The 25,337-nt window shown below is 42.9% G+C and overlaps 1 protein-coding gene across 2 annotated transcripts in view; it reads right to left on the bottom strand.

Moving 5' to 3' along the window:
* The window catches only part of LOC144687520 (breakpoint cluster region protein), a 598,462-nt gene that overhangs the window by 124,527 nt on the left and 448,598 nt on the right, over nt 1-25,337 (bottom strand). Inside the window, exons 14-17 of one of the 2 annotated variants that reach the window (XM_078553762.1) lie at nt 23,784-23,858; nt 16,694-16,791; nt 10,587-10,718; nt 1,795-1,985 (exon numbers count right to left, since the gene is read on the bottom strand). In XM_078553762.1, the coding sequence (XP_078409888.1) occupies nt 1,920-1,985; nt 10,587-10,718; nt 16,694-16,791; nt 23,784-23,858 (371 nt within the window). In that variant the 3' untranslated portion in view covers nt 1,795-1,919. Of the gene's footprint in view, nt 1-1,794; nt 1,986-10,586; nt 10,719-16,693; nt 16,792-23,783; nt 23,859-25,337 lie in introns of those variants that run through there. The other variant, XM_078553761.1, reaches the window with a different exon arrangement.

Here is a 25,337-nt window from a genome sequence, read left to right as displayed (position 1 = left end):
CCCTTAAACCAGCTTATATTTCACCTCTTTTCTATTTTTACTTAGTTCTGTTGAAGAGTCATACGGACTCGAAACGTTAACTGTGTTCCTCTCTGCGGATGCTGCCAGATCTGCTGAGTTTTTCCAGTTATTTTTATTTTTGTTTTGGATTTCCAGCATCCGCAGTTTTTTGCTTTTATCTTAATGTTAAATATTTAGTTCTCTATGGGCCATTGTAATAAAGACAGCCAGCTATTGAGACTGCATCAAAAAATAGAACAAGTACCTCAAATGATTTGGAAGCAAGAACATACTGCTTGTATATTTCCCACATTTGTACTGGCTGCACTTTGAATAGTCTTTTGTTTGTAAAGAAAAACTATACGCAATAATAAAGAAAGAATAAAGATTTGCATTTATCTAGCGCTTTTCATGAGCACCCAGCATCTCAAAGTGCTTTACAGCCAACAAAGTATTTGTTTTAGTCTTGTAATTTAGGGAATGCAGCAACTGATTTGCACTTAGCAAACTCCCATTAACAGCAATTTGATAATGATTAGATAATCTGTTTTTTTTGTGAAGTTGATTGAAAAGGACACCTGGGATTACTCCCCTGCTGTTCTTTGGAATAATGTCATGGGATCTTTTACATCCACCAAAACAGGCCTCATCCAGAATAGTGGTTAACAACATTCAAACCAGATATTCCACAAGACCTGTTGTAAGTGAATTGGGACATAGTTTTCCTGGGGGTTGGATACAGAAGGAGGTAGGTTTGGGGTGTGGGAGGGGCATGTGGGTGGTGAGCAATACTAGGAAGTGATCAGCCTTATCTGTAATTATAAAATACACAAATGTAATCAGTAAAGTGTACAAAACAAAAAGGAAAAAATTGCACAAATTGCTGCCACATAATAATAAAAGATTATGCTGATGACGTAAAACTTTTAATTTTCTCCCATTATGCTTGTGGAACATGGGAACATTTCTTAAGCTTCCCACCAACTCAACTTCTGGCTGAGGATGTTAAGCTGCAGCTTTCAATCCAGGGAACCTTGCAGAAAGTGGCACCTGTATGAATACGTTGCCAGCGTCAATCAAGTGAAGCTATTTCAGATCTCTACTCTGAGCAAAACATGGTAGGAATGTCTGGAAAAAACAGAAAATGCAGGAAATACTCAGCTATTCTGGCAGCATCTGAGCAGAGAGAAACAGAGTCAACATTTCAGCCTCTCCTGGGAGCTCGAAAGCCAGGGTTTGCTCGTTGTGCTCCTTATATAGTGAGTCCCCCACCCACCCCTAAGTTCATTCCAGTGGTTGTGGGAAGGTTGTGGGGTTTCCTCCCACCTGGTTAAATGCACCCCCACCACTGAACTTGCCACATGGGGAGGGCACAATTGGTACATTCATTGGTGCAGCCTGCAAATGGTATATCGTCCTTGTCCTAAACGCATAGTCTCAGATGAGGTTATGGATCCTTGAGTGCCGACTGCCTCCTGTACCTTTCCCAAATGGCCATTATTCATGTATGAACCTGGACAACAAGTGTTGGTCGGCTGTGCAATCAAAGAAGGCATCACATCCAACCCTAACTGTGTTTCTGATCCGTGTTATGACAGAGCAGTTGGAAAAGCTGAGTTATTTAAAAAAAAAGTCCCAGGGAAACAACTGTCATAACCTTTAATTTTAAGTGTTATGTTTGTGGTGCAACTCTAAATTCAGGAATCATACCACAAGTTCTCGAGAGGTTTTATATTAAGCTAAATGAAACATTTTATTAATTTACACAAGTTAAATATATACACATGGCTACAACTTATGACGATCATAACTTTTAACAAATTCCAAAACTAATCTGCATTAAGGCAACATCACCCCATAGACTTAACCAGACACCAGGCAAAGCATTTTCATCTTACGAATTCAAAATGAGATTCTTTTCACTTTGGTTCCTGTGGAGACAGTTGGAGGCTTACAGCTGCTTTTGATCTCACATTGCTTCTGCTCTACACACAGAAAAACTACTGAAGTTATACCCAGCACTGCTCATTGAATGTAAATTCTCATTGTATCACCAACCTGTGAACTAAGCCTCTTTAACAATAAAACTCCTTTCATGGCACCAATTATATTAGTAATATAAACATATTGCTTGGTATCTGCTAAATAGGTGTCAGTTTTCAATGCTCTATTCAAAAAATGCAAATACACTCTCTCTTACATATCAAAACTAGTACACATCAAAGCACCCAGATTAGCTGGCTTTAATCCAATTAAGATACACCCACAAACTAAACCTCTTAATTTAAAAGAAAAATATTTTCCATTAATATTATATACATTAATAGCTTCATGACAATCCGACACATGCTCCCATCAGGATCGTAATTCTTGAGTGGCAACCCTGGTGCTTACTACCCTTTTATCCTGACATTTTTCTACTGTTTTATAAAGGAAATACAGTATTTAATTTTTAAAATATGAACATTAATCTAATTCCTCCAATACAATAATATAGGCCAGAATTTTTCCCTCGTTGGGCGGGCTCAGCGGGAGTGGTCGGTAGGCCGACCACCACTCGGGATCGGCTCCGCACCGTGATTTCACGCAGGTGGGCCAATTAAGGCCTGTGCTGCGGGGGTTGCGAGTGGCAGCGCTCAGCGCTACCTGTGCGAGTGGGGGAGGAGGGAGAGTGGGTCTGGCGCGCAGTTCACGCATGTGCGAGAAAGAGCGCTTCAATCTCCCTGAGGCAGCTTTGAAGCGCTATTTAAAAAAATTAATAAAGACAGTAAAAATTTTAAAAAACATGTCCCCTCATGTGACTCTGTCTCATGAGCTGGGACGTCTTTAATTCAAAAATAAAGTTTTTATAGTTAATGTTGATTTGCCTTAGGAAACCTCATCCCACTCATGGATGAGGCTTCCGAAAAAATGTAAAGGCGGCTTGGCCTTTTCGCCTGCCCGCCAACCGTAAGGTTAGACGGGCAGCGTTAATTTGATTTTAATTAGCTTGTCAATAGCCTTAATAGGCCTTTCAATTATTGGCAGGCGCGCAGCTGACTCCAGCATGTGCCGACGAATGAAATATCGCACGTCCTATCATGCTTGGGCGTGTCGGGCGCGTGCCCGCACACCAAACGGAAAATTCTGCCCATAAATTTTCTGCTGTGTAAATCTTGTACCAGTTAATCTCAAACTGATGGTGACTCAATTCCAAGCTGGATCTGATTTCTCTGAAATATTAGAAGCAACAGTGAAGTTCAATGGGTGCAATGTTAAGCTACAGAACGTAGCGTTTAATCAAAGTCAATCGTTAACATAGAATACCCTCTATTTTTTCACAAGCACATTAAGTGGCATTAAAGGCACTATAGGAATACAAGAGAAACATTCCAAGGTACTCCATAGAAGTGTGAGAAACTTTCCACATGGAGAGATTACAGATGCACCAAATGATTTTTTGTTTACTTGTATAGCCAACTCTGAGTTGCTTTTCGATTTTACTACCTGGGTATTAAATATAGTTGAAACATCGTGGGTCTGATCATCACATATAAGAACATAAGAACTAGGAGCAGGAGTAGGCAATTCAGGCCCTTGAGCCGGCCCCGCCATTCAATACGATCATGGCTGATCTCATTTCGGCCTCAACTCCAATTTCCCGCTCTCTCCCCATAACTTTTCAACCCGTTACTAATTAAAAATCTGTCTATCTCCTCCCTAAATTTATTCAGCGTCCCGGCATCTACTGCACTCTGAGGTAGTGAATTCCACAGATTCACGACCCTTTGAGAGAGGTAATTCCTCCTCATCTCTGATTTAAATCTACCACTCCTTAGCCTAAAACTATGGCCTCTCATTCTAGAATGCCCCAGAAGGGGAAACATCCGCTCCATGTCTACTTTGTCTATCCCCTTTAGCATCTTATATACCTCAAGTAGATCTCCTCTCAGCCTTCTAAACTCTAGCAAGTGTAGGCCTAAACTGCTCAATCTCTCCTCGTAAGACAAGCCCCGCATCTCTGGAATCAATCTAATGAACCTCCTCTGAAGTGCCTCCAATGCAACTACATCCTTCCTCAAGTAAGGGGACCAAAACTGTGCACAGTAGTCCAGGTGCGGTCTCACCAATGCCTTGTACAGTTGGAACAACACTTCCCTATTTTTATACTCTCTTCCTTTAGCAATAAATGCCAAAATTCCATTTGAACCATAGAACACTACAGCACAGAAAACAGGCCATTCAGCCCTTCTAGTCTGTGCCAAAATATTATTCCGCTAGTCCCATCGACCTGCACCTAGTCCATAACCCTCCAGACCTCTCCCATCCATGTATCTATCTAATTTATTCTTAAAACTTAAGAGTGAGCCCGCATTTACCACGTCAAATGGTAGCTCGTTCCACACTCTCACCACTCTCTGAGTGAAGAAGTTCCCCCTAATGTTCCCCCAAAACCTTTCCCCTTTCACCCTAAAGCCATGTCCTCTCGTGTTTATTTCTCCTAATCTAAGTGGAAAGAGCCTACTCGCATCTACTCTGTCTATACCCCTCACAATTTTGTAAACTTCTATCAAATCTCCCCTCATTCTTCTACGCTCCAAGGAATAAAGTCCAAACTGTTTAATCTTTCCCTGTAACTCAACTCCTTAAGACCCGGCAACATCCTAGTAAATCTTCTCTGCACTCTCTCAATCTTACTGATATCCTTCCTATAGCTGGCGACCAGAACTGCACACAATACTCCAAAGTTGGCCTCACCAATGTCTTATACAACCTCATCATAACATCCCAACTCCTATACTCAATACTTTGATTTATGAAGGCCAGTATGCCAAAAGCTTTCTTTACAACCTTGTCTACCTGTGACGCCACTTTCAGGGAATTATGTATCTGAACTCCCAGATCCCTTTGTTCCTCCGCACTCCTCAGTGCCCTACCATTTACTGTGTATGTCCTACCTTGGTTTGACCTTCCAAAATGTAACACCTCACACTTCTCTGCATTAAATTCCAGCTGCCATTTTTTGGCCCATTTTCCCAGTTGGTCCAGATCTCTCTGCAAGCTTTGAAAGCCTTCCTCGCTGTCCACAACGCCTCCAATCTTAGTGTCATCAGCAAACTTGCTGATCCAATTCACCACATTATCATCCAAATCATTGATATAGACAACAAACAACAATGGTCCCAGTACAGATCCCTGAGGCACACCACTAGTCATAGACCTCCAGTCTGAGAAGCAATCATCCACTACCTGTCTCTGTCTTCTCCCACACAGCCAATTTCAAATCCAGTTTATAACCTCTCCATGGACACCAAGTGTCTGAACCTTCTGAACTAACCTCCCATGTGGGACCTTGTCAAAGGCCTTACTAAAGTCCATGCAGACAACATCCACAGCCTTTCCTTCATCTACTTTCTTGGTAACCTCCTCGAAAAACTCTACAAGGTTCGTTAAACACGACCTACCACGCACAAAGCCATGCTGACTATCCTTAATCGGCCCTTGGCTGTCCAAATAATTATATATCCGATCTCTCAGAACACCTTCCAATAATTTACCTACTACTGATGTCAGGCTCACTGACCTGTAATTACCTGGTTTACTTTTGGAGCCTTTTTTAAACAACGGAACAACATGAGCTACCCTCCAATCCTCCGGCACCTCACCCGTGGCTAAGGACATTTTAAATATTTCTTCCGTCCCGTCGGAACAGGTCCCACCTTCCCTGGAACAGAGCCCAATTGTCAAGAAACATGAAGCTCTCCCTCCTGCACCATCTCCTTAGCCACATATTTAGCTGCATTATCCTTCTATTTCTAGCCTCACTAGCACGTGGCATGGGTAGCACTCCTGATATCGTAACCCTGGAGGTCCTGTCCTTCAACTTTGCACCTAACTCCCTAAACTCTCTTTGCAGGACCTCCTCCTCCTTCCTATCCACGTCATTGGTCCCTACATGGACCACGACATTTGGCTGCTCACCCTCCCTCCTGAGAATAGTGAGAACTTGATCCGAGATATCGCGGACCCTGGCACCAGGGAGGCAACAGACCATCCGGGATTCTCGATCTCTCCCACAGAACCACCTATCTGTCCCCCTAACTATCGAATCCCCTATCACTACTGCTGTCCTCTTTTCCCTCCCTCCTTTCTGAGCTGAGGGTCCAGCCTCGGTGCCAGAGACGCGGCCACTACAACTTGTCCCTGGTAGGTCGTCCCCACCAACAGTATCCAAAACGGTATACCTATTGTTGACGGGAACGGCCACAGGGGTGCTCTGCTCTTTCTGCCTATTCCCCTTCCCTCTCCTGACATTCACCCAGCTGCCTGCCTCCTGACTTTTAGGGGTGACTGTCTCCCTGAAACTCCTGTCTATTACTGCCTCTGCCTCCCGTATGATCCGAAGTTCATCCAGCTCCAGCTCCAGTTCCCTAACTCGGCTTCTCAGGAGCTGCAGCTGGATGCACCTTTTGCAGGTGTAGTCATCAGGGACAATTGTGCTGTCCATGACTTCCCACACGCTGCATTCGGAGCACTCGACTGCCCCAACTGCTACCTCCATTACATCCATTGCCTTCCTTATTACCTGCTGTACCTGCATACAGCGATTCATGAACGAGGACACCCAGATCCCTCTGCACTGAAGCATTCTGAAGTTTCTCTCCATTTAAATAATAAGTTGCCTTTTTATTCTTCCAACCAAAATGGATAATCTCACATTTATCCATGTTAAACTCTATCTGCCAAATTTTGGCCCATTCACCTAACCTTTCTATATCCATTTGTAAATTTCTTATTTCTTCATTGCAACTTACTTTCCCACCTATTCTGGTGTCATCTGCAAATTTAGCTATAGTACCTTCTATCCCTGAATCCAAGTCATTAATATAGATTGTAAATAGTTGGGGCCCAAGGACTGAACCCTGTGGCACCCCATTAGTTATGGCTTGCCATCCAGAAAAAGACCCATTTATAGAATACATAGAACCTGTCATATAGTCCATCCATTGAAATTAATTCTGCAAGGAATTAGTGATCCTTTCCACTCTGCCCAAGTGCTGTTTAACATCCAAGGTGGTAAAGATGAAAAATACCTCATATTTGTTCTAAGCTCAGAATTCTATTGCACCATGCCATTCTCCATCTACCACTGTTCCATTAAATTCTTACTAAAGCTGGAAAATAAAATCTTTGATCCATGCACAAGCTTAATCATCTAATATTCAGTGTTCATTAGTCTCAATATTGCACTGCTGATATCGCCAATACAAGGTTGGCCAGCTCCAGGTCCGTTCTCAGGCTACTGGAGCTTGTAGCGCCAGAGCTTTCAATGAAACTCCAACTGGTATTATCATGAAATGCTGCCACCATTAGAGACAGATAACTGACATTTAGAAAAGAATATTGTGTTTCTGTGTGTCAGTATAAAATGGACTTTCCTTCTCCTTTAAGTAAAGCAATATCTTTACTTAATAATGTTCTGAGTTGTCAAAATGCAGTAAAACATAGTTCATTTTAAGGTTCTAGATAGCTCAAGTATCAAAAATGACTTCTCAGATCTTCTTATTAATTCTGACTTTCAAAGCACAGGATTGCATCATGTTAACCATGCTAATTTCCAGGTCCCTGATCACAGGATTCAACGCTGTTAACCTTAAGAAACTCACATTTCACAACAAACACAAAGCAGCCATTACGTTTCCACATCAAAAATGAAAGCGTGAAGATGGAAGTTGAAACCAACATTTTATCATTTAAAATTGTAACTGAGAGCTTAAGTAAGTTGAAATCACTGAAATTTGTAAAAACTCAAAGTCTAACAGCAACAACCAAGATGCATTTTTTAAAAAAAGAAAATACAGTGACAAAATTACAGTTGGAAATAATTTGTAATGACAAAAATTAGAAACTGCAAAGTAACACTTAGTAACTTAACCTAGGACATTTAAGCTCTCTGGCATTGGAAGTTTCAAATTTTGAGTTAAAGAAAATGCATGTAAAACGTTGGGTGAACGTTGAGAGAATCTGGGGCATGGATTTTACACTCCCCCACCAGCAGGTTTGAAAGTGAGGTATATAAAATCCAGCAGGCGGCCTACCCACCCACTCACAACCTGTCGGAAATTTTATGGTGTGGGGGGGGCATCAGCGAACAATTCCCATTTCTGATCTTACGATGGAAGTAAGGTCATTGATGAAGTAGCTGAAGATGGTTGGGCCTCGGGTACTACCCTGAGGAACTCCTGCAGGGATGTCCTGGAGCTGAGATGATTGACCTCCAACAACCACAACCATCTTCTTTTGTGCAAGGTATGACTCCAAATAGCGGAGACCTTTCCCCGATTCCCATTGATTCCAGTTTTGTTAGGGTGCCTTGATGCCACACTCGGTCAAGTGCTGCCTTGATGTCAAGGGCAGTCACTCTCACCTCACCTCTGGAGTTCAGCTTTTTTGTCCAAGTTTGAACCAAGGCTGTAATGAGATCAGGAGCTGAGTGGAATCCTGGTGGAATCCAAACTGAGCATCAGTGACCAGGTTATTGTTAAGCAAGTGCTGCTTGATAGCTCTATAGATGACCCTTTCCATTACTTTACTGATCGAGAGTAAACTGATGGGGTGGTAATTGGCCAGTTGGATTTGTCCTGCTTTTTGTGTACAGGATATGCCTGGACAATTTTCCACATTGTCGGGTAGATGCCAGTGTTGTAACTGTACTGGAACAGCTTGGCTAGGGGGTGCGGCAAATTTTGGAGCACAAGTCTTCAGTACTATTGCCAGAATATTGTCAGGTATCATAGACTTTATTGTATCCAGTGACTTCCGCCGTTTCTAGATATCACATGGAGTGAATTAAATTGACTGTTGACTGGCATCTGTGATGCTGGGGACCTCTGGAGGAGACTTTGCACTTTGAAGGTTGTAGCAAATGCTTCAGCCTTATCTTTTGCACTGATGTGCTGGGATCCCCCATTATTGAGGATGGGGATATTTGTGGAGCCTCCTCCTCTAGTGAGTTGTTTAATTGTCCACCACCATTCATGACTGGATGTGGCAGTACTGTAGAGCTTAGATCTAATCTGTTGGTGGTGGAATCGCTTAGCTCTGTGTATCACTTGCTGCCTATACTGTTTGGCATGCAAGTAGTCCTGTGTTGTAGCTTCACTGGGTTCACACCTCATTTTTTGGTTTGCCTGGTGCTGCTCCTGGCATGCCCTCCTGCACCTCTCATTGAATCAGGGTTGATCCCGTGGCTTGGTGGTAATAGTGGGGTGAGGGATATGGTAGGCCATGAGGTTACAGACTGTGGTTGAGTATAATTCTGCTGCTGCAGATGAACCACAGCATCTCATGGTTGCCCAGTCTTGAGTTACTGGATCTGTTCGAAATCTATCCCATTTAGCATGGTGGTAGTTGCACACAACACAATGGAGGGTATCCTCAATGTGAAGCCTTAGTCTCCACAAGGACTATGCGGCAGGCAGGTTGGTGAGGATGAGGTCAAGTATGTTTCCCCCTCTTGTTGGTTCCCTCCTCACCTGCTGAAGGCCCAGTCTAGCAGCTTTGCCTTTTAGGACTCTGTCAGCTCGGCCAGTAGTGGCACTACCGAGTTACCGTTGGTGATGGACATCGATGTCCTCCACCCAGAGTACATTCTGCACCCTTGCCATCCTCAATGCTTCCTCCAAGTGGTGTTCAATGTGGAGGTCCACTGATCCATCAGCTGAGAGAGGACAGAATGTGGTCATCAGCAGGAGGGTTCTTTGCCCATGTTTGACCTGATGCAGAGACTTCATGGGGTCCGAAGTTGATGTTAAGGATTGTATACCAACTGTATACCATTGTTCCACCACCTCTGCGGGGTCTGTCCTGTTGATGGGGCAGGAAATACCCAGGAATGGTGATGGTGGTGTCTGGGACATTGTCTGTAAGGTATGATTCCATTAGTGTGACTAAGTCAGACTGTTGCTTCACTAGTCTGTGAGACAGCTCTCCCATTTTTGAAAATGGCCCCCAGATGTTAGTAAGGAGGACTTTGCAGGGTCAACAGGGCTGAGTTTACCATTGTCATTTCTGTGTCTCGGTCGATGTCAGGTCGTCTGTCCGGTTTAATTCCTTTTAGACATCGTAGATGTTTGACACAACTGAGTAGCTCGCTGGGCCATTTCAGAGGGCATTAAAAGTTAACCACATTGTTGTGGGTCTGGATTCATATATAGGCCAGATCAGGTTACGACAGCAGATTTCCTTCCATAAAGGGCATTGGTGAACCAGATGGGTTTTTACAACAATCGACAATGGCTCATGGTCATCATTAGATTTTTAGTTCCAGATTTTTATTGAATTTAACTTTCACCATTTGCTGTGGAGGGATTGGAACCCAGGTCCCCAGAGCATTACTGAGTCTCTGGATTACTAGTCCAGTGACGATACCACTGTACCTCTGCCTCCCCAACCTGATTGACTGACTGTTCTCTAAGGCAGGACTTCCTCCTGAGATAGGCACCTGGCGCCCTGTAAAATCCAGCCCTAGATTTCTAGTCGGCCTACTGACTTTTTGAAAGAATCACACTTTTGTGATAGCCTTTAGGACTGAGTGAAGGACCTACCTGAATCTGTCCTTTCCCCATGATTTTATCAGTAATTTCAGCATCTTCTTTGGTGAGTTTTGTTTTGTTGTAGCATTTTTCATAACATAGAATTCTTAGAGTCTGCGATCCTTCCAGTTCTATCTCAAATTCCTGCAAAAAGAACATTATAATGGTTAAAACAGAAATAAAGTTTGGGAGATGGGTGTGAGTTCTTACTACTTCCCTATTTTAAATAAAAACATAATATGCTCACCACAAATTTTATTTGATGTTTTTGTGGAAATATCAATTTTCATGTGTCATCATGGTGTTGAGCTGGGTCACCTCGTTGCTATGCCATTGGTGACATGACTGACAGAGAGTCTCATAGTAAAGAAATGAGACACCAACGTCATCTCCATCTGACAACAATGGCTTAGAAAACAAACCTGCTGGCATTGAGATCTACACTCTTTGCAATCAATGGTTAATCTATTGTTCTACACAAAATGGGGAAGGCCCCCATAATAATCCAATGGGTTCATGCAGTGAACAGTTGAGTCATGCAGAACAAGAGTATCCCAGGGTTGACACTTTGTTTCTGCACATTGGGGAAGTGGCAGGTGAGCTCCAATTTCCTCAATGGGGCTTTTGGGTCAATGTTTGCACTCCTGATCACTATCCATTGCTCATGCGTGTGTGAATGGTGAGTGATAGGATTAGGCTCAGCTCCTGTGATCAAAGAGCTACTGGCATTCTCTGTTAGGACTCACACATGAATAATGGCTATTTGGCTAAGGTATAGAAAGTTGACTGACATTGTCAAACTCTACCCTAGCAACACCACAACACTTTTTTTTTTCTTTCATGGGATGTGGGCATCGTTGCTTAAGCCAGCTTTCGTTACTCAAACCAATTGCCCTTGAGATGGTGGTGGTGTCTGTCTTTTTGAACCGCCACAGTCCAAGTGGCATTGGTACACCCACATTGCTGTTAGGGAATTCCACGATTTTGACCCAGCAACAGTGAAAAAACTGCAATATAGTCCCAAGTCGTGCTTTGTGGCTTGGAGGGGAACTTGCAGGTGGTGGTGCTCCCTTGCTTCTGCTGCCCTTGTCCTTCTTGGTGGTAGACGGTGTGGCTTTGGAAGGTGCTGCCAAAGGGGACTTGACGAGTTACTGCAATGCATCTTGTAGATGGTACACACTGCTGCCACTGCGCATTAGTGGTGGAGGGAGTAAATGTTTAAGGTGGTGGATGGGGTGCCATTGAACCAGGCTGATTAGTCCTGGATAATGTCAGACATCTTGAATGTTATAGGAGCTGCCTCATCCAGGTTAAGTGGGGAGTATTCCATCACACTCCTGACTTGTGCCTTGTAGATGATGGACAGGCTTTGGACTGTCAGGAGGTGAGCTACTCGTTGCAGAATTCCCAGTCTCTGACCTGCTCTTGGAGCCACAGTATTTACACGGCTGGTCCAGTTCAGTTTCTGGTCAATGGTAAGCCCCAGGATGTCGATAGTAGGGGATTCAGCGATGATAATTGCACTGAATGTCAAGGGGAGATGGTTAGATTCTCTCTTGTTGGGGAGGGTCAATGCCTGGCACTTGTGTGGCATGAATGTTACTTGCCACTTATCAGCTCAAGCCTGAATGTTGTCCAAGACTTGCTGCATCTGGACACAGACTGTTTCAGTAGCTGAGGAGTTGCAAATAGACAGTGTGCAATCATCGGTGAATATCCCCACTTCTGACCCTATGATGGAGGGAAGGTCATTGATGAAGCAGCCGAAGATGGTTGGGCCGAGGACACTACCCTGAGGAACTCCTGCAACGATGTCCAGGGACTGAGATAATTGGCATCCAACGGCCACACCAATCTTTCTATGGGCTAGTGGAGAGATTTCTCCCTAATTCCCATTGTCTTCAGTTTTGCTAGGATAGCTTGATGCCACATTCGGTCAAATGCTGCCTTGATGTCAAGGGCAATCACTCATCTCTGGAGTTCAGCTCCATTGTCCATGTTTGGATCAAAAGGTTGTAAAGGGGTCAGAAGCTGAGTGGCCCTGGCGGAACCCAAACTGAGCGTCAGTGAACAGGTTATTGCTGTGCAAGTGCTGCTTGATTGCACTGTTGATGACACCTTCCATCACCCTGATGATCGAGACTAGACTGATGGGGCAGCAATTGGCCAGTTTGGATTTATCCTGCTTTTTGTGGACAGGACATACCTGGGCAATTTTCCACATTGCCAGGTAGATGTCAGTATTGTTGAGTTTAGAAGGGAGGGGAGATAAGAGCAGGGTAGAAGTTAAGAGAGAAAATAGAATGGAAGAGAACTTTGAACTAAATGGCCATGAAAGCTGTCAGAACTTTGTAAAAATCTAAGGCAAGGTAACTTATTACCACTACATTGTCTGGTCTACAAGTGAGTCCAATTCCAGACTATGTGGTTAACTCTCAACACTCTCAGAGCAACCAGAGTTGGGTAACAAATGTTTGTGTTGCCCATATCCCAAGAACATCCCTTTCACTTTAAATATTAGCATCTAAATGACCTAAAGCGGTATCCCTGAAGTACATGGCAGTTTCCAGGACAAAATAAGTTGCTTGCAATTGAATGCAGGTAAACAATTGAGTCCCTGTACACTTCATTAATTACTATTTGTTGTGTCCAGCATGTCCTATTCATAACTTCAAACATGGACTGTCTTCATATGGAAGCTTCTGGAATTGTCTTTTTTTTAAATGAACATGAACAAGGTGGTTAAGATGGCAGCCAAGGGTCAGGTGACTTCTGCTTTTTTCAACACAGACTATCTCAAGTTTCCAGAAATTTCCAAATTGAATCACCCTGGGTGGGGGCCTCCTCCATTGAATTGACAAGCCCAGAGAGCACCCCTCTGTGAAATTCACACCTGCCATTGTTCATGGTTTACTCCAAACTCAAAATCAACGGATTGCAAGACTTCATGTGTCCAAGTTTGCAATCTAACAAAAGGAGAGCTGCAGAAAACCAGTTAACCACAAGTAAGTGTGAATGGCCATCATCCATCTCCATTGCCTTAAAGCTGAAAGCAATTGTTATACATACTGGGTAGACAATAACAGTTGATCATGTGACCAAAAACTGGCTTCTGATACCAAAATCCTTTCTTATCCAAAGACCCAGAGAGACCTGGGCAGTTTACAAAGAACACCACTACAGAATATCAGCTGCAGACAAGGCAGTAAGTCCAAAGCCTTTTAAACTTGGAGGCTGCTATATCTTAAAAAGCCTCCCAAACTGATTCCTAATTTAAGTCCACCTGTAAAGAAATCTGACCCCCTGCTGTGGAAACCACAAGTGCCTAACTTCGTGACCTGCTGAACATTCATCCCTTCAAGTAAATCCTGTAATAATCCTGCTATCTGACATCTAAACTACAATTCAAGAGTACAAAAGACTTCTTTCTTCAATGGGCCAGCAACAACTGTGAATTCCAAGGTGAGCCAAACACGTGAACTGTTGACTACTCTTTTGTTCACAATTTGTAAAAGTGTACTATTCTCTCTAGCTGTAATTTCTCTTGACCGTGTGTGTGTGTCTGTATGTGTGCGTGTGTGTGTGTGTGTGTGTGCGCGTGTGTGAGACTGAGCATGATGCGGTGTTTAGGTTTTCAGGGTGAAAGCAAACCCGTGAAACCTTGTTGCTGTTATTTAAATTGACCAAACACTCCAGGGACTAAGAAGCACATAAGTCTTCCTCTCCAAAACCACAATGATTACGAATAGTAAGGGAAAGGGTGCAAGGGTTTCAGTTCTCTCCTGACCCTGTCTGTAATACTATCATTTAAGTTAATTAAACCAGTGCATAAAACACATATCTCAACTGCAATAAAAGTAAATTTTCAAAATACAACTCAGACCCATTAGTGCCAAAATGAGAAAAGACAGCTTGGTATTTTATGTCAAAACTCTTCACTCTGCACCACCGCCCCAGCCACCCACAAGTTGTCTCAACCACAGGGCAGCCCTTGCACCCCCCTCCACCCGAGTCGCGCTCAACGCAGGGTGGCCCTTGCCCCCCGTCAAGTCGCCTCAGCCGCAGGGCAACCCTTGTCACCCCCCCACCCCACAGCCCCCAAGTCACCTCAACTGCAGGGCAGGCCTTGTCCGCCACCCCCCCCTCCATGCCCCCAAGTCACCTCAACCACAGGGCAGCCCTTGCCCCCCCCAACCCCCACAAAGCACCTCAACCTCCATTGCGACCCTCCACTGTGTCCAAAAGGCGCTTGAGGGACGCGTCATTGAACCTGGGGACTGCAGTCTTTTTGCCTTTCAGGGCCATGTCTTCTTTGCAGCAGTCATGGGCTGGAAACACTGAGACCTGAGAGCATGGCTGGGCTTTAAATATGACGCCCGGCATGCTGAAGCGGTGAGGTGATGGCGTGGTGGGCAAATGAGAGCCTGCCCACCATGGAAACAACTTACATCCCAGGAATGCAGAATTAATGTGGTGGGTTTGAGATAATATGGCGTGAAAAGCCGCCAATCCGGCCGGTGGGTAAAACGTCGTATTACCCACCCGCTACCGCACTTTGTGCAAATCTGGGACGATTCTGCCCCTTGACACAAAAGAGGGGCAACTAGTTTTTCTGGACACAAACTCTCAGATTCAGAGAGACCCAGAGTTGGAGATTAAAAACAGATGCTGCTGTGCCAAGCAGAGGAAAAAGACTGTTAGCCACCGAGCAGAATGCTGTTAGGAATGGATTCTCTGTTTCAAGAGGTGGGACTTGTAGAGATTTAAGGACTAAGGAGTCAGCATAGGGTGCCTTGCTGCTGGAGGTCAGCTTGAAAATACTTAGAAGAGTGAATGGACTTTCAAAGGATACTGGAACCTGTGCCCTGGTGTAACAGGGAGAAGGGAGCCTATTGAAAAGCCAGGGGTGGTTTGGGAATTAATCTACAAGGCTACATATCTGCTAAGAAGGTGGCATAACGTATAAACGTGTCATAAAGCAGTTTCGGTTGTGAAAATTAGTTAATGGGGAAGTATCTTTTCTGTAGTTTGGTACATTAGTTGTCTCTTAAGTAATGTTTAGTCTATGTTGATTTTAGTTTGTTTGTTACAGTAAAATTCTTAAAATCTGATATCTTGTCATGTGATTCTTTCTGTCGGTCACTGGGAAATTCATGTCTTTATAAAAGTTATTGGTCTCTACGGGGATCATAACACTTACTTCAAGTCAGATAATGTCAAAATATTTCAAGTAATTCATTAAAAAGTTGCACAAGCCCTTTCTATAAAACCTCCTTGTTGTAATGAAAAATACATTTAAATGTCACGGTACATATTATATGCCTGCAAATATTCCGGAAAGAATAAGCCTGAAAAAGACAAATAGGATCATCAAGGATGATTTTCTTCAATACAATGTGGTTTTCTTCACCCTGCACTATCTCCTTATCCAAATATGAACTTATTCACAATATCACTCCTGCCTCATTTCCCTTTTTACACTTCCAATTTTCAGTAAGAACCTGGCAGCCCCCTCCCACCACCAAGACCCGCACATAGTCCAAAAAAATAAATTATTCATACAAGAGCACTGGAAATTCGATCACTGGGGGGTTGGGGGGGGGAGCAGTATGGATCAAAGGACAATGATAAGAAGCAAGAACCCTGACTTTAACCCTTGCAAGTCAAGATGCTCTCAGAATACAATTGCAGAGACTCAATGACTGAGATGTGCCTACACGAAACAGACCAGGGTTCAAACCTGGCACTATACCACATAGTACATTTTCTAAGCTGTCCATTAGGGAGCTTCTCAGTAACCAGATCTACTAATGCATTGAATATCTCAGTCTTAACAGGCAGAATTAGTTCAGCATATGGTGGGTCAAGTCTCCAGGGAACATGCAGAGTGGAATGCGATGTTTCCTCACAATGAGGTAGGGCAAACTTCGAAGGTGAATGCTCCTGTTTCACAATCAAGCATTAGAAAGACAGTCACAAAGCAACACTATTGGAGAACAGGTTACCAGACTGTCTTCTAGCCTGGAAAATGGAGTAAAATTGCATACATGCCACTGCAGTCAGATGAAACAGTCAGTCAATATGAACAAGGGTCCAATATGCGCAGCATGAAAACCTACCTCATTCCAGTTTGGTTCCATGGTGTCCCTGTAGACTCTTGTCTTTGCCTTGTTAACAAAGTAGCCAAATGAATCTACTTCTAATGTACAGTACAAATCTGTTCAAAAACAGGAGAAATAAATGTATAGGTAATAATTATACCAGGCATCTGGATAAGAAGGATGTTAAAATTGCAAAAGAAAAGTCAGTGGAATGAGCTGCAGAAATTATTACAAACATGTGAAGAGAGAAAAGCAAATCAGGCCCAAAAATTTTCATTATACCTATCATATAGTACAACCTCATATACTATCCTTTCTCGTTATCAAACAGCTAACTTCTGGAGGAGGCACAGTGGAAAATAAAAGCCTGTCACCAATTTCAGGAGAACTTCAGGAATTTTCTCCCCAACTCCCTGCAGAAATCGTGCAAGCTCCAGAGACAATGGCTGCAGCTAACTAATTGAATTTCTCTCTCCATGTAATGCAGTGTTCCAAGGCAACTGCAAGAGAGGACCGTACAGAAATGGAAGACTATTTGTATACATTGAACCACTCTTAAAAGGTGAAAGACTTGGACAATATTTTAGTTCTATCGCTCTTCTAACCCTCGCTACCAAAATTTTACCTATCACTTGCAATAAAGGCCCCAAACCTCATTATGCATACTTGGCTGAGAGCACAGACTTCTACTAGTTTGTTGAAACAGCTGCACACAAGGGAAAATACTGCTTGACTGACAGATCTTTTCTTAGATCTATTTTGACAATGGCCCAAATGCACCAGCCAGGATGGGAATGCAGGTTGCAGGCTCGCTGTCCATAATCTTCTCCCACATTAATGAAAATGGGGGCACCAGAAATAGGGGCGAGAATCCCGGAATTGGGTCCCATCAGCCATTTCTAAAGCAAAAACAAGCCCAGAGAGTAAATTTTGATGTTCAGAGGGATTTGGGTATACTTGTACAAGGAACATAACGATAGCATGCAGATACAACAAGCAATTAGGAAGGCAAATGGCATGCAAGGGGTATTGAAGTACAAGGACAAAGGAGTCTTGCTGTAATTGTACACACCTTTGGTGAGGCCATACCTGGAATACTGCATCCAGTTTTGCTCTCCATATTTAATGAGGGAAAAACGTGCATTGGAAGCGGTGCAGTGAAAGATCACTAGATTGGTCCCTGGGATGAGAGGGTTGTCCTATGAGGAGAGGCTGAGTAAATTGGGCTTATACCCACTGGAATTTAGAAGAATGCAGAGATCTCATTGAAACCTTCAAGAGTCTGAAGGGGATTGTCAGGGTAGATACTGAGACCTTGTTTCCCTTGGAGAGGGAATCTTATGGAAGGAGGAAAGTTGAAACATCAGGGAACAGGTAAAGTAATCACCAAGGGTTACAGATAAATGAAGAATGTAGCTGAGGAACGACCAATAATATTTAAAGTGGACAAATGCAAAGTACTGGGACTGGAAATCACAGACTTGGCGGTAAAGGAGACACAGATTTATACTTATGTAGCATCCTTTAAAACCTGCAATGATATAGCATATTCACAACCTCAGGATGTCCCAAAATGATTTACAGCCAATGAAATACTTTTCTGAAGTGTAGTCATTGTTCTAATGTGTGGAAATGTGCTAGGCAATCTCTGCACAGCAAAGTTAGATAATAAACCATCTGTGTTTTTAGACGTTGACTTATCTATCTGTGCTTTTATGTATTGATAAGTATTATCCAGTACACTGGGAAAAATGCCCCTGCTCTTCAAAATCATGTCATGGGATGTCATGCCCACTTGAAACAGCAGACAGGGACAGGTTTAATGTCTCATCTGAACGTGCAGCACTCTGTCAGAACTGCATTGGAGTGTCAACCTAGATGTATGTTCAAGTCTCTGCAGCAGGGCTTGAGCCCATAATTCTCTGCCCCAGGTCCAAATCTCTCTTCATCTCTACTCAGAGAAATTGCTCACTATGGCAATTGATTCAACTACCAAAGAACACAAGTTCAAAACTACGATGATGAAAGAAAGAAGGCCACTGAAGTGAGTTGTTTCTGGAGAGAGAAAGGATTGAGGGATATGGTGAAAAAGTGAGATTGTTCCATCATAACCCAATTCCTTTCTCAATCATGTGATTATCTAGCCTCCCCTTAAATGCATCTATACTAATCACCTCAACCACTCCCTGTGGTAGTGAGTTCCACATCCTCACCACTATCTAAGGATGTTTCTTCTGAAGTCTCCATTTGATTTCTTGAAAACTCTCATATATTGATGGCCAGTAATTTTGCTCTTCCCCATAAATGGAAACATTTTCCCTGTGTCTACGCTATCAAAATCTTCATTACTTTAAAAACCTTTGTTACATCAGTGACTTAAGCCTTCTCTTTTCAAGAAGAGAGAAACCCATGCTGCTCATCCTTTCCTAATAGGTATAACCTTGCAGTTTTGACTTCTTTAATACATTTTTCAATGTGGGCTTTGCTGGCTAAGCCAACATTTATTGCCCGTCCCTAATTGCTCTCAAGAGGGTGATGGTGAGCTGCCTTCTTGAACTGCTGCAGTCTATGTGGTGTAGGTACACCCATAGTGCTGTTAGGAAGGGAGTTCCAGGATTTTGACCCAGCGACAGTGAAGGAACGGCGATATATTTCCAAGTCAGGATGGTGAGTGACTTGGAGGGGAGCTGGTGGTGGTGCTCCCATGCATCTGCTGCCCTTGTCCTTCTGGATGGTACTGGTCGTGGTTTTGGAAAGTGCTAAGGAGCCTTGGTAAGTTCCCTCAGTGCATCTTGTAGATGGTACACACTACTGCCACTGTGCGTTGGTGGTGGAGGGAGTGAATGTTTCTGGATGGGGTGCCAATCAAGCGAGCTGCTTTGTCCTGGATGGAGTCAAAATTCTTGAGCGTTGTTGGAGCTGCACTCATCCAGGCAAGTGAGAAGTATTCCATCACACTCCTGACTTGTGCCTTATAGATGGGGGACAGGCTTTAGGGAGTGAAGAGGTGAGTTACTCGCCACAGGATTCCTAGCCTCTGACCTGCTCTTGTAGCCACAGTATTTATATGGCTAGTCCAGTTCAGTTTCTGGTCAATGGTAACCCCCGGGATGTTGATAGTGGGGGATTCAGCATTGGTAATGCCATTGAATGTCAAGGGGTGATGATTAGATTCTCACTTGCTGGAGATGGTCATTGCCTGGCACTTGTGGTGCGAATGTTACTTGCCAATTGTCAGCGCAAGCCTGGATATTGTCCCGGTCTTGCTGCATTTCGACATGGACTGCTTCAGTATCTGAGGAGTCGTGAATGGTGAACATTGTGCAATTAGTGAACATTCCCACTTCTGACCTTATGGTGGAAGGAAGGTCATTGATGAAGCATCTGAAGATGGTTGGGCTGAGGACACTACCCTGAGGAACTCCTGCAGTGATGTCCTAGAACTGAGTTGATTGATGTCCAACAACCACAACCATCTTCCTTTGTGCTAGTATGACTCCAACCAGTGGAGAGTTTTCCCCCTGATTCCCATTGACTCCAGTTTTGCTAGGTTTCCTTGATGCCACACTCGGTCAAATGCTGCCTTGATGTCAAAGTCAGTCATTCTCACCTCACCTCTGGAGTTCAGCCCTTTTGTCCATGTTTGAACCAAGGCTGTAATGAGGTCAGAAGCTGAGTGATCCTGGCAGAACCCAAAATGAGTGTCACTGGGCAGGTTATTTCTAGTCACTTTATAGTTAATTAACGATCCCCTCCATCTCTTTACTGTTGATCAAGAGTAGGCTGACAGGGCAGTAATTGGCTGGGTTGGATTTGTCCTGCTACTTGTGGACCGGACACAGCTGGGAAATTTTCCACATTACCGGGTAGACGTCAGTGTTGTGGCTGTACTGGGACAGCTTGGCTAGGGGCCATATATCATATAGGGAGTTGGTTGCGTAGTTGTAATGTCACTGGACTAGTAATCCAGAGGCTGCGGCTAATGGGTTCAAATCCCACCATGGCAGCTGGTGGAAGTTAAATTCACTTAATAAAATCTGGAATTGAAAATTAGTCTCAGTAACGGCCACCATGAAACCATCATCGGTTGTCATAAAAGCCCATTTAGTTCATTAATGCCCTTTAGGGAAGGGAATCTGCCGTCCTTACCTGGTCTGCCCTACACGAGACTCCAGATCCTCAGAAATGTGGTTGACTCTTAACTGCTCTCTTACATAGCCAAGCAAGCCACTCAGTGCAAGGGCAATCAGGGATGTGCAACAAATGCTGTCTTTGGCAGCGTCGCCCACATCCCATGAAAGAATAAATAAAAGAAAAATCATGCTTGAAATTTTTCTTTTGCATTCTCTCTGGTGTCTCCATATCCTCTTTAATGTCCCAATCTTTAATTCCCTTTCTGTTCAATAATTTAAATATAATTTATATTTCTGATCATTTACTTCCGCTTTTGCAGTCTGCAGGCCTCAGTGAGAATTCATCAATCTGACTGGTTGAAGAGCCTCCCGCTGCTTTCCCTGTTTACAGATGCCATAGCTCCAGGACATCACTGCAGGAGTTCCTCAGCGTTGTGTCCTCGGCCCAACCATCTCCTGTCATGGGGGCTGCACTGGATCAGACGCAGGATTCGCTTAAATCTCCTCTGACAAGCCTACATAAAGTGTCTGGGCAACCATATGTAAAATGAACACTGAAAGCCATTCTTCTGCTGGGACTGTAATATTGTACTGAACTTAATGAGTCTATGCTAACCATGTTAAACAGGAATGATTAAATTCTCATGTAAGGTTGCCAAAAAGTTTCCACTTTTTTAAAAGCTTACTGTATTTAAAAAAAGTCTTCTCCTTTCCGATTGTTTTTTCTTGTGAAACCATGCCCAATCTCATTCAGCTTCTGAAGCCTTGCCTAATCATCAGATCATAGCCCAATCTCCAATCGATTTAACACCATCGCAATCTGGTGTCTTCCAACAACCAAACCGTACCTTTCAGCTCACCCAAACTATTCAGCAACCATCTTCCCACCCCCCCAACTACTGCTGTTTGACTTAAAGTGCCCAGTTTAATTTTAATATTTCTCATGCTGGACGTATGAGACCTGATAGCATGTGACTTTCTGTTGCACGGTTTTTTCCAATTCATAGGTGAATTCCTGTGCATCCGAGAATGACAGAAGCATGAAATCTAGGCAATCGCGAAAACTAAAAGCTGACCTTCCTTAAATTAAAAACCACTGAATATTTCTCTGCACAAATAAATTTAACGACAGTGGCTAAAATGAACACAGGAAAATGAAAAAGAAATGGAAGAATACAAGGAGCAAGAGTAGCCCATTGGGTCCTTTGAGCTTGCTCTGTCATGTAATATGTTCATGGGTGATCTTCTATCTTAACTTACCCTCCGGCAAAAAGAATTAGAGGGAGGATAACAGAAATAGTTATGGAATGGGAATTAACTAATTACATTGTTGTACACAGAGAGGTTATGTTAAACTTGTATAAAACACTTGTTCAGCCTTAACTGGAGTATTGCATCCAGTTCTGGGCACCACACTTTAGGAAAGGTGTGAAGACATTAGAGATGGTGCAGAAAAAATTCACAAGAATGGTTCCGGGGATGAGGAACTTCAGTTACATAGATAGAATGGAGAAGTTGGGATTGATTTTCTTGGAGAAGAGAACGTTGAGAGGAGATTCGATAGAGGTGTTCAAAATCATGAAGTAGATGGGGAAAAGCTGTTCCTACTGATATAAAGATCAAAAACGAGAGGGCACAGATTTAAGGTAATTAGCAAAAGAAGCAATGGAGACATGAGGAGAAACGTTTTCATACAGGGAGTGGTTAAGATCTGGAATGCACTGCCTGAGAGTGTGGTGGAGGCAGAGTCAAATGAGGCATTCAAGAAAGAATTGGATTATTAGCTGAAAATGAAGGATCTGCAGGGTAATGGGGAGAAGGCAGGGGATGGCATTAGGTGCATAGAAACATACATAGAAAATAGGAGCAGGTGTAGGCCATTTGGCCCTTTGAGCCTGCTCCGCCATTCATTATGATCATGGCTGATCATCCAACTCAACAGCCTGCTCCCACTTTCTCCCCATATCCTTTGATCCCTTTTGCCTCAAGAGCTATATCCAACCCCTTCTTGAAAACATACAATGTTTTGGCCTCAACTACTTTCTGTGGTAGCAAATTCCACAGGCTCACCACTTTCATTGCTCAGAGAGCTGGTGCACACATGACAGGCCAAATGCCTCCTCCTATGTTGTAGCAATTCTATGATTCTGAACAATGTTAAATGATGGCTATTGGTAAGATGAAAATTGAATATTAGTTTTCCCAATGGTTCAATTGGGAAAGCTATCAGGTGTATCATTAAGACAAAGGTTTGATTACTGGTCTCTGCTCTCACCCAAGGTCACAGCTGTAAGTGTTACAATTGACCCCCCGCACAGTTGGGCTAGAAAGCGGTGAGTGATATTTTAAGTTTCTGCTCCTAAATGTTATCTTAGGAATCTACTGAAAAATGGATAGGATAAGGATAGAACCAGATTTGGCTGTGATGCCCTTCACTATCAAAAAGCCTACTTACACTCAAGATTTACACATGAAAATTTGTCATTTGAGTAAGATATTAGAGGACTGCTGACACTTGTGTGATGGCACACAAACGAGAATCAACAGCTGCAGGATTGAAGGGAGGGAGGGTGCAAAAGACCTAATCATGTCATGATGGTGTGTTCATCATTGCCAGCCTTCAATAATAATAAAAACCAAAAAGGAAACAAAATATCTCGAAGAGAAATACACTTTACAATCATGCAAAAGACTCCTGAAATTCCTTGATTAGATTACTGACATCCAATCACTGCCGTATCTACATACAATATAATTTATAAAATCTATCTGAACCCCTCAATAAGATTACCATTTCATAATCTTTTCCAGACATCCATTATTTTCCATTTACTGGATTTTGTAATTTACAATGATTCTTTTTCCAGATGTCCCAAGACAGAATCATATGTACTGTAAAACTAGCAAAGGAAGCTCAGAATTCAGAAATTAAAAAGAATTTAAACATAAGCAGCAGTAAATATTTGTTAGCGTACTTGATATCTGTTTGAATCCAGTGGCCGAGTGGACGATTACGTTCAGGAACCCATACAGGCCGGGAGATTCATCATCTGCAAGCAGCAAAGCAACAGTGTATTGAATTGTATGGTTAGCAGCAGATAGATGCGCCACTGTAATTAGCTCTCATCATTCATCATTATTATTACTTGAATATATAAATCCATTTTGTGTGATTGATTTGTCTGGTCAGGTTGACTAAAAAGCCATCTGTCAAAAGTAAGTAGTCTTTTTCAGGGTGTGTAATTAAATATAAAGTACACCGGGATTTGAAAGCCTCTAGCTGACAAGGCCACAGACAGTTGTACAACCATCAATCAGAAATGTTTATGAATCTTACACTAGAATCAATTTTAGGATGTGTGCGCTATGCACATGGATTGTTACCCATTCATTCTGAATCAAAAATATCACTTCTGTACTTCTGTATGTCCCAGGCTTTCATATGTTACACTTTAATCACCGCAGAGCCACAAGTACTACTCTTCTCGCTGAATAACACCAACGTGATGTGGATAAAGCAAATGCACTAACTAGTGCTTTGAGAATTTAGGTCTTTGTTCCAGGTTTTCTACAATATGTTAGTCAATTGGAAAGAGTGCAATAACCTTTAATATACATATACAGAAGTATTTTTGGGCCTCACTTTTCTTTTACCTATACAGTTGGAAAAATTCGAAGTAATCAGGCAGAGACAACAAGGTTTAGTGAAAGGGAAATCACATTTAACCAATTTATTGGAGCTCTTTGAAGTAGTAATATATGCTGTGGATAAAGGGAAACCAGTAGATGTACTGTACTTATATTTCCAGAAAGCATTTGATAATGTGCCACATCAAAGGTTATTGTGGAAAATAAAAGCTCATGGTGTAGGCGGTAACATATTAGCATGGATAGAAGATTGGCTAGCTCACAGAAAATACAGTAGGCATAAATGGGTCTTTTTCTGGTTGGCAAGATGTAATGAGTGGTGTGCCACAGCAATCAGTGCTGGGGCTTCAACTTCTGACAATTGATATAAATGACTTGGATGAAGGGGTCGAAGGTATGGTTGCTAAATTTGCTGATGACACAAAGATAGGCAGGGAAGTAAGTTGCGAAGAGGATATAGCTAGGCTAGGTGAGTGGGCAAAGATCTGGCAAATGTGAGAAAATATGAAATTGTTAACTTTGGCAGGAAGAATAAAAAAGCATATTATGTGAATGGTAAGAGATGGAAGAGCTCTTAGAAGCAAAGGGATGTGGGTGTCCTAGTGTATGAATTGCAAAAGGCTAGTATGCAGGTACAGCAATTCAATAGGAAAGCTAATAAAAATAGAATGTCATTTATTGTGAAGGGAATTGAATACAAAAGTAGAGAGGTTTGTGCTTCAATTATGCAGGGCATTGGTGAGGCCACATTTGGAGTACTATGTACAGTATTGGTCTTCTTATTTAAGGAAGGATATAGATGTGTTGGGAGCAGCTCAGAGAAGGTTTACGAGACTAATACCAGGAATGGGAGGATTGTCTTATCAGGAAAGGTTGGACAG

The sequence above is a fragment of the Cetorhinus maximus genome, chromosome 12 (assembly GCF_964194155.1).
Source record: "Cetorhinus maximus chromosome 12, sCetMax3.hap1.1, whole genome shotgun sequence".
Lineage (NCBI taxonomy): Eukaryota > Metazoa > Chordata > Chondrichthyes > Lamniformes > Cetorhinidae > Cetorhinus > Cetorhinus maximus.
This window is presented reverse-complemented; position numbering and strand designations above follow the sequence as displayed.